This window comes from Manacus vitellinus, unplaced genomic scaffold (assembly GCF_001715985.3).
Source record: "Manacus vitellinus isolate BGI_N305 unplaced genomic scaffold, ASM171598v3 ctg7180002427905_pilon, whole genome shotgun sequence".
Classification (NCBI taxonomy): domain Eukaryota; kingdom Metazoa; phylum Chordata; class Aves; order Passeriformes; family Pipridae; genus Manacus; species Manacus vitellinus.
The window spans coordinates 1-9,987 of record NW_021937657.1 but is presented as its reverse complement, the minus strand read 5'-3'; the positions used below and the strand labels follow the sequence as shown (position 1 = coordinate 9,987).

Below are 9,987 nucleotides of genomic sequence, written 5' to 3'. Positions count from 1 at the left end.
TAAAACAAGTTACCTCCCTTTTACCTTGTGTAGGATTTATAGTGAGAGAATTTTGTTTAGTTAGCTAGATAATAGCACCTTTCTTAAAATTTATAACTTTGTATAGATAACAAGCAAACATCTGCTGAATGTCTGATTTGACAATATATTATGGATGCTTATAGATAACATTCTTGTTAAGAAAAACATCTGTTGAATGTCTGACTTAACAATGTGTAATGTTTATGCTTATGTATAATGAATACTCATGAAGTAGCTGGAAATAAATGTAGAACAACTGTCTTCTTTGGGTCTGACACGCGTTGGGAGTTGTTGAACCCCTCCGTGATCGCCCAGCACTGAATTTGCTTTTATCATATAATAAATTCTGACTGGAAATCACCTGACTGGGTTTCTATTTCTCACACTGGAAAAGGCACAATGTCGAAACCAATAAACAACAAAATGGACTTTATTGAGCTGCAACACCAGGACAGTCCCAGGAGGCAAAGGCGAGAGGAGCACCAAAGCAGCACCTGGAAGTGTGGCTGGAGGAACACAGTCTCACCAAGTTGTGAGCAGGGCATGGCATTTGGGAACAGCCCCTGCCGACTGGAGAGGATTCAGGCCCCAGGCTCAGTCTGCAGCTGGCGGTCAGTCTCAGCCATTACCTCCAAACACCACCTCTCTCCCCTCTGCATCACCTCCCACTTTCCTACAGAAAACAGTGGTTGTGGCCCCTCTAAATTACCCCAGGTTTTCGGCTAAAAGGGTCACTTCTGTCCCTGCTAAGTAACCTCAGGTTTTCTGTCCAAAATGCTGCCTCAGTCTGGTCTGAATTCCCAGCCTTTCTCTCACAAAGGCTCCTTTTTCCTCTCTAAGGTACCCCTGGATTCACCCCACAAAAACGGTGATTTTATTTCATCCAAATTACCTCAGCATTTTCAGGTGGAAGATGTCGCCTCTGCTCCCCCTCCCAGTTTGCTTTTCCCTCAGAAACGTTCCTTCCGATCCCGGCACAGGGACTCGGGTTGGACCCCTAAACCTCCCGCGACCACCTCAGGTTTTACCCCAGAACTGTCCCTTCCTGTCCCGCTCAAGGAACCTCGATTTTCCCCCTGAATGTCCCTCACTAATTTCCTCGGGTTTACCTCAAAATGTTCATTTTACCCCTCCGTGAGAGGCGGGTGCCCCGGGAACGGGCGCGGCCGCTCCTTCCCCGCTCGGTGCCGCCGGCCCGGCCCATCCCCTGCGGGGCTCCCCCGGGCCGGCCCGTTCCCCGCTCCCCATTTCCCGTTCCCCATTCCCCGCTAATTGTTCCCCGTTAATTGTTCCCCGCTCCCCGGGCACGGCGCATGCGCAGGTCCCGTCGCTGCAGCCTCGCCCTTTGACCAGCAGGCGGCACCGCAGTCATTGAAGTCATTGCGCATGCGCTGCCCTTGGCCCGGGCCGGCCGCACCTACCACGTGACTGGGGCCGTGTGCTGGCTCACTGCGCATGCGCCCCCGCCCAGCACACTTCCGGTGCCTCAGGGCGAGCGCCCGTTGTTTGATTTATACCTACGCAAGTCATATTTTCACTTTCGAGGCCTACAGATCCATATTCGGAATTTCTTAGACCCTAGAATCCTGTATATAAATATAACAGGTTCGAGGTTTTAGTTTTAAAATTAATTTTTTACATAAATTATTTGTTTATATATATGTATATAAATGAGAAACTGTAAAGGCTTTAGCGTTTTACACACACGCGCGCACGCACACTCTCCCTATGAATTTCCAGGCATTTTTGGACCGTAACCTCCCCTTTTTAGGGGATCACATCTAACCCCCTTGATTTCCCCACTCTGGGGTGTGAGAGGAAATTCTGAGGCAAAAAAAAAAATCAGCTTTTGGGGTGAAAAGGGCATATTGTGGGCTGTGGGAGGGAATCTTGAGGTAAAAGGGGCAGATGTTGAGGTAAAAATGCAGGTTTGGGGATGAAAATGAAAATTTGGGAGGATGGGAAAACATTTCTAAGGTAAAAAAATCAGATTTTGGGGGTCTGGGGGCACATTTTTAGGTAAAAAAAAGCAGATTTGGGAGACGGGGAAGAAATTCTGAAGTAAAAAAATGTAGGTTTTGACATCTGGAGGCAGATTTGGGGGTAAAATGGCAGAATTGGGGTGAAAGGAGCAGACTGGGGAGTCTGGAGGGATATTTTGAGCTGGAAAAGGCAGATTTGCGGTGAAAAGAGCAGATTTTGGGTCAAAGGGGGCAGCTATCAAGGTTGAAAGGGCAGATTTTGATGCCTGGAGGGAGATTTTGGGACTGAAATTGGCATATTTGATGCAAAACGGGTCAGATATTGAGGTCAAAAAGGCAAAGCTGCGGTGAGAAGTAGATTTGGGATTCAAAGGGGCTGATTTGGTGTAAAAATGGCAGATTTGGGGTGAAAAGGGCAGGTTTTTGCATCTAGATTCAGACTGGGGATTTAAAAGGCTGATTTTGACATCTGGAGGGAGACGCTGTGGTGAAAATTGCAGGTTTTGGGGTGAAAGAGGCCGATTTGGAGTGAAGGCTGCAGTTTTGGGGTGAAAAGTGCTGCATTTGAGGGCTCATCTCCCCTGGGGGGGGAGAGAGGAGCCCCCTCCCTGCCAGTGGCTCAGCTGGTGAGAGCCTGGTGCTGGTGTGCCTTCCATCCCCCAGGGGCCATGGGCCTTGTAGGTGCCTTCCACCCCACCAGCGCTCTCCCAGTGACATCAGGGTGTCCCAAATCCATCAGCACCCCCCGGGCTCCAGCCTCCCTCCACACCTTTTTGCTCTCCCCAGAGAAGGCACAGAACGAGCCACACTGCCCTGGACAGCAGCACATATATCTCATCCCCCTAAAAAGGGAGCTCTGCTGGAAAAATCAAACCCCCCAAGGGCTGAAGTCCCCCCAGCTCCTGTCCCGTGGCACAGGGGCCACATGTCCCAGGCCGGTGCCTCACCTCCCTCACCTCCCACACTCTGCTCCGTGTCCCAGGCCGGTGCCTCACCTCCCTCACCTCCCTCACCTCCCACACTCTGCCCCGTGTCCCAGGCTGGTACCTCACCTCCCGCTCCGCTCCTTTCCTGCGCTCCAGCAGTGCCAGGAGATGTCTCCTCCCTTCCCCGGGGTGCTGCTGCAGGGACATTACCCCATGGGGCTGCAGGACAGGCTGCACCAGGATGGCAATCTGGGCTGCACCAGGATGGCAATGTGGGCTCCCAGACCCACCCAACAGCTCCCGCCCTCGTGCCACTGCTGCTCTTCCCACTCGGCCAGTGGGGCTGAAAGTCAAGAGTGAAAATTTGAAGATTAACATGAAAAACAATCCTACGGTTCTCCTGCCGCCTCCCACTGCTGTGGCCCAGGAATGGGGTGGGAGCATCAGGGAGACAGGAGGAGAGGGAGACAGGTGGAGAGGCAGAAAGAGGGAGTGGGAGCAGGACAGAGAAAGAAAAAGGACAGGGTGCAGGATGGAGATGAAGAACAAAACTGGGATGGGCAGCACAACAGAAAGGGATTAAAAAAGAAAAGGGGCAGGGAACAGGACAGAAGGACAGCAGTGAGATACAATGAGGACAGAGCAACAGAGTGAAAAAGAAAGAGGGAACATGAGAGAGGCATGGAGAAGGACAGATAAAAAGATAGCAACAGGGAAAGAGGATCAGGGAGCAGGACACTGGGTCAGAATGAGAAAAAGAGGGGCAGGACAGACATAGGAAAAGGAGAAGAAGAAGGAAGGAAAGATAAAGATGCAGACAGGCAGTGACATATGGAGAGTAAAAGTATGACAGGGAACAGGGAAAGGGATTGAGCAATATTTATTAAATTAATATTGAATATTTATTTATTAAAAGAGAAAAACAAAAACAAACTAGAGCAAAGTAGTGACAGGGAATGGGATGGGGAGCAGACAGGACAAGAAAATGACACAAAAGACACACAGAGAGAAAAAAAGGGACGGAAAGTTGGATATAAGGATGAAAGAAACACAGGAACAAAAAGCAGTATTTATTACAGAGTGTGGCTGATGAACATGTAAATGACCCACCAGCTCAGACACAACCACGGCCTGGCACTCCTTAATTCAGCATCTGTTTCTTGGCAGGGCCATAAACCCCCTGACAAAGCTAAATGGGTTGTGTGCACAGGGTGTGGTGCTGCTCAGCCCTGATCCCAGCCTGTGCTCTCAGTTAATGCTCTGATCTCAAACTTTTCTCAGGGAAATTTCACCTTTATCCATGCTCTTCCCCCCCCATTGTCTCAGTGTGCTCTGAATGAACGTGATGAGAGACAAACTCAACTATAACCCTTTCCTTGCTTTTCAGTCATTCCTAACATCAAACACCTCACACTGGAGAAGACTGAACAGCTTATTTTTACCAGTCCAAATTTCTGCAGGTTTTTGTATCATCTGTTTCCTGGCGTTATGAGAAGTGTTTTTGGAAACCACAATGAATAAAATGTTCTAATTTTCAGAAGACAGAACTGCACGGGAACGGACAGCAAAATTGTCTCGAGGCAGTTTAGGCACACATTTCCCTTTTTGCACTCTGAGCTTTCTTTTGCTTCATGCCTGAAATTCTGAGTTTCTTAATACTCTGCCCCAGTCCTTCCCTCTCCTCAGTGTCAGTGTCACAGTCTTATGAAAACAGTGGAACTTTCTTGAGCACTGAACATCAGCCTTCACTGTCACAAAAAATGGTTCAGCAGCCAAGCCCTGCCTGTTGCTTCCACTGACTGTTCAGGCCAAGCAAGGTCCTTCCTCTGCAAAGAGTTTACACTGGGTCAAGCAGCACAAAAAGCAGCAGCATTAGAGTCACTTATACACAAAACTTTACAGCATGAACCATTTAAAAAAAAAAAGCTCCCCCCAAAAACCACAGCACACAACATCCCAAATTATAGTTCAGCATTGCAATGTATTATTATGTGCAACACTCAACATGTACAAAATGAAATACAGGCACGTGCCAGGGGTCTCACATACAAGGCAAACGGACCAATCTCTGTATGTACAACACACGTGCTGCCCGTGGCACCTGGGTGGTCTCTGCCTTATGTTCCACCGCTACAGCAGATTTGGGGAGCACCCCGTGTCCCCCTAAGACAGCAGCCCTGACTGACTTAGGGGGGTGCAGAGCATCACCCATGACACAGGCTGTCTGGGAAAAACCCACAGGAACACATGCTTGAAACACCAACCTGCTGCCTACACACGCAGGACTGACCCTCGGGCCTCGCTCAGCGCGTGACGCGGCGTCAGGGACGCTGACACGTGTTCTCCAGGTGACAGGAACGCTGACACGAGTTCTCCAGGTGACAGGAACGCTGACACGAGTTCTCCAGGTGACAGGAACGCTGACACGTGTTCTCCAGGTGACAGGAACGCTGACACGAGTTCTCCAGGTGACAGGAACGCTGACACGTGTTCTCCAGGTGACAGCAACGCTGACACGTGTTCTCCAGGTGACAGGAACGCTGACACGTGTTCTCCAGGTGACAGGAACCCTGACACGTGTTCTCCAGGTGACAGGAACGCTGACACGAGTTCTCCAGGTGACAGGAACGCTGACACGTGTTCTCCAGGTGACAGGAACGCTGACACGAGTTCTCCAGGTGACAGGAACGCTGACATGTGTTCTCCAGGTGACAGGAACGCTGACACGTGTTCTCCAGGTGACAGGAACGCTGACACGTGTTCTCCAGGTGACAGGAACGCTGACACGAGTTCTCCAGGTGACAGGAACGCTGACACGTGTTCTCCAGGTGACAGGAACGCTGACACGTGTTCTCCAGGTGACAGGAACGCTGACACGAGTTCTCCAGGTGACAGGAACGCTGACATGTGTTCTCCAGGTGACAGGAACGCTGACACGTGTTCTCCAGGTGACAGGAACGCTGACACGTGTTCTCCAGGCCAACATACGCTTGGATGCTGGCAACCAACTGTACAAAATAGTGTTCTCCTTCACACTGCTGACATATTTAATGCTCTGCTAACACAAATAGTACCTGGGAGAGGTGCTGTCACATCCCTCTGCAGACCTACACTGCTGCTTCCGCTGAAGTTCCTGACCAACCTCCTTCACCGTTTTCTGCAAGGAGCCTGAACCAGCAGACTAACAGATTTTAATGCTAAATTAGGTTCTCTACATTCTTTCTCTTCCCCTCCTCTACAACGTTTTCTTTCAATTTTCTCTTCCAGCCCCCTAGTTCTGTCTAAAACGATGCATATAAACAATAATACAGATACCAATACACCAAGTTCAGGTAAAGGCACTGGAATCGGCAGTGCCGATGCTACAATCTTCTTACACATAACACAAGTTACATAAGAGCTCTCCTGGAACAGGGAAAGAAGAGAGAACACATATACTTTTAATGCAATACTCTAAAACCAGCAAGAGATTTATTCTTGTATATTAAATGTTAAAATCACATGCATAATTATAGAATACTTTATAGTTAAAAAAATATTTAAAAAACCAACCCTGACAGTTTACCTGCAACTGCTAGAAAATTTCTATGATATATATATATGTATAATATATATATATATAAACATGATGATTTTCTGTAATCAAAAAAATTAGAAAAGGATGCAATCATCCAGGTAATTATGAGTTAACTGATGCCCTGCATCGGACAGTCTTGTCAAACTCCTGCTGGCAAAACTGAGCTCATACCAGCCAGTTTACTGAAATACTTGTCTAGCATGCAGATTTAAATCGAAATGACATTTGGCTAAACAATGAGTGTAAGAAAATAGATTTTTGCACACTACAGCAAAGATCTGTGAAGGGCCACAGTGTCATATGCTGCAAAAGAGCCTGTGGTACAAGAAATGTAGCCTCGTGGGCTATTCCCTCAAACATGCTGGTGGAATATTCTGCATAACTGGCCACGTGCATGGTGTTGAGAACATGGGTTTTGTAAGCAATGCCAGAAATGCCAGCATGTGTTTTACTAGGCTTTACGGTTTAAGACACGTTTTAGCTCCTAAGGAAGGCAGCGACAAAGAGGTTTGTAACAGTTACCAAGAAACAGAAATTCAAATGATGAGTGGCTGGTTTTAAGAAGGTGAGTCATTGCTGTTTTGAAAAATGGCCCCATATGGGTCACTGTTGATGCGCCTGTAGACAAAGTGAAAGACCTGGGGCTGTGGACGGCTGTGCAACTCCGCCTTGATTTTCTGAGGGTAGGTATCCTCTGTCAGTTGTTGCCAGGTGTCATCAACAAAAAGAAACAGGCTATATTCTTCTGGATTGTCCACTTTAAACTTTTCAGCGCAAAGCTGACACACATCTTCGGTGGTGATATATGGTCTTACTAGTAAGGTCTTTCCCGTACACCCACTGGTCACTTCCTGGAATGCAACACGAAGGTAGTTCTGCAGAACAAGAAAACAGGCATCAGAAACTCAAAAACCCCTCATCCTTAACCAGTGCTGGGCTGGAGCCTAAGCCTGACATAACCAAGCTTCACGTGACAGCATCTGCTTCTTTTAAACAGGGCTCAGATGGATGCAGAAAGAAAATCTACTCTGCAACATTCCAGTCAATCCATATGATCTTGAGGCAAAAGCTGGACCTTTGCTCTCTGTAAAAACTGACACGTGCCCACAACTCTGATAAAATGGATACATTCTAAATGTGCCCTGCCAGGAAATGCAGTTTTACCCTTCAAAAAGCATTCAAAAAGTAAAATAAAGAGCAAGAAACGGGAGGGTGGGAGCCCACCAAAAGTTTTTGGACACATGAACATGGTGTCCAGGTGCCACATGTAACACTTTCCTGTGTGCCTGTTTGAAAAGAAAAATTAGCTGCAAGTAAAGACTAAAAGGCAGCAAAATTAAAGGAGGCAGAAAAAATTACAGTGAGAAAGAGCTGTTTATTGACTGAGCCGGTACCTATAGTTTGTATGCTGAATAAATTAAGCATGCTAAATCACAGTGGCAAAAATTTACATTTCACAGAAAAAAGCTAGGACTGACAAGAACGTTCATATGATTTAAGTTCCAAAGAGCACTCTTGTCTTAATAAAGACAGCATGCAGACTGAAACACTGAAGCTCTGCAACAGATTTTAAACACTTGGGACTGAATCTGACTGAATAGAACTAATCCATTTTTGTTACCTGGCGTGAAGAAATTATAGAAAAAAATCAGCCCTAGATGAGGCAAAACACACTACACTTTTAATTTCTAATGTAGCTACCACAGAGAAGACCTGTTTTTAAATACATGTGCCTTTAGATGGACAGGATTGCTTGAAGGAGAGGCTGAAGTTCGTAAAAATGCCTGTAATTCATATGCATTAAAATTATTCACGCAGTATCAGAAAGCTGTATTTCATCATCATCAAAAAACATGACTTCTCCTTTTCCATCCTGTTGGGGAAGAAGGAAAGGCAGCCCTTCCAGGGCCCAAAATCTGATAAGGCTGTGAGACTACATCACAGAAATGTCATGATCACAGCCCGGTTCGATGTGGGAAAGATGAGCTGTGCTCCATTTCAGGACTGCAGGACTCAGAGGAAGAGAGAGAAAACTGGCATTCTGAGCAGACAGAAAAACGCCTGAATTTGTGCCAAGCATAGCCTGGAAGTACAGTGATCTACTGATTGGAGGCTCTTTTAAAGAGACAACAGACTGAGAGGCACTGGATGCACTCAGTGAGAGCTCCTCCCCTGCCCCTTCCTGCATCCAGCTGTGCACTGAGCTTGGATGAAGTTCCTTTGCAGAGAAAGAGAAGCTGAAACTGCACACAAGATGCTGCTGAAAGAATGTTCCTTAATTTTGTCATCCAGCAGAAATACAGGGTGTTGGATTTTCCTATGGGAAGTGCAGTGTTTTGCCAGAAAGAACAAAGACTCAAGCTGCTTGGATCTGACACCTAAGGACAGGTAAGCAGAACACAAGATGCATCCATCCCAGTAAGAGGGACTAGCTTTGTGCACTGGCCGTGGGTTGGACTTTCTGTTAGTCTGTTCTCCTCTTCCTAACTGTAAACAACTGAACACAAAAGAGTAAAGAAATCCTTTCTTCTCGATTCCAACATCCTCCTTGCTTCAGTCCACAAACTGCTGCATCTGAACAGCCAGTCAACAGCACATGAAAGATGCAGGCCTGGTTTTAAAAGATGAAGCAATCCCGACTGTTTTGTTACTCTTCAGTTGAAGGTACTGCCCTACTCTGAAAGAGCAGTACAAGATGCAGGGGAGGGGAAAAAGAAAACAAACAAACGTAACGACATCAATATTACAGAACTCTACTGCTTGCTTAAACTTTAAAACTGTAGGCAAACTTTTCTCCCACCTGTCCTCTCTATTACCTGCTGTATGCCAGCACTGGCTACTGGGGAGCTGTGCTGATTTACACCACTGGACATCTGCATTTGATCTTTTTATCAGTAAAGCATACAAAGAAGCTGAATCTAAGATACAATTTGGTTTGTCCTTGCTCTGCATGACTTAGAAGGGAGAGTGAGAAAGCTCCATTATTTAGTGATTTCTTTACACCATCATAACCAAACTCTTTCATAAAGTGCAAAGACTTCAAAACTGAGGCAGATTTGCCAGACATAATCCCAGCACTGCTTCACTCCACTTGTGGCCCTGAGCAAATTGCTATGAATCATATCTCTCAAATGGGAGTTTCCAGCAAAACAATCATCCCAGTTTTTATTTCAGCCCTGAGTTCTACCTGGAAATCATCAACTGAAGGCACTGTCCTGTTAGTTGTCCTCCTCTTGTGCCATTGCCGCAGAGTGTCTCTGGCTTCTGAACTGAGGAGTTGGGCAGCTTGTTCCTCCTGGAAGTTCTTGATCAGTGAAAGTGCTCCATAGGCGCTGGTCAAGTAATAGCCTCCTGTGAAGGACAGCGAGGGAGGAACCTCAGAGTGGCCACAGTCACAAGTACAGGCACTTTCTTTAGTATACATAAATATACACACAGAGACACACACATATATAAAGTCCTTGTACTCTGCTGCCAAAAT

The 9,987-nt window shown here is 46.8% G+C and overlaps 1 protein-coding gene across 3 annotated transcripts; it reads right to left on the bottom strand.

The window, feature by feature from the left end:
• Positions 1 to 3,847: 3,847 nt before the first annotated feature.
• LOC115307584 lies at positions 3,848 to 9,853 on the bottom strand. 3 transcript variants are annotated; one of them, XR_003915905.1, is made up of 4 exons: positions 9,694 to 9,853; positions 7,145 to 7,381; positions 5,194 to 6,334; positions 3,848 to 3,862 (listed from the first exon to the last, which is right to left on the bottom strand). XR_003915905.1 is itself a non-coding variant. In XM_029960828.1 (4 exons), the coding sequence occupies exons 3-4, from the start codon at positions 5,913 to 5,915 to the stop codon at positions 4,971 to 4,973; spliced, it is 915 nt and encodes a 304-aa protein (XP_029816688.1). In that variant the 5' UTR covers positions 5,916 to 6,334; positions 7,145 to 7,381; positions 9,694 to 9,853; the 3' UTR covers positions 3,985 to 4,970. The 3 variants fall into 3 exon arrangements, 2 of the variants coding, with proteins under 2 accessions (XP_029816688.1, XP_029816670.1); XM_029960828.1 differs by lacking the exon at positions 3,848 to 3,862 and having other exon boundaries at positions 3,985 to 5,834; positions 5,865 to 6,334; XM_029960810.1 differs by lacking the exon at positions 3,848 to 3,862 and having other exon boundaries at positions 3,985 to 6,334.
• Positions 9,854 to 9,987: the final 134 nt, after the last annotated feature.

Coding starts and splice junctions, on each gene's coding strand:
- LOC115307584 (XM_029960810.1), bottom strand. CDS start 5,915: ATGTTGGCCTGGAGAACACGTGTCAGCGTTCCTGTCACCTGGAGAACA.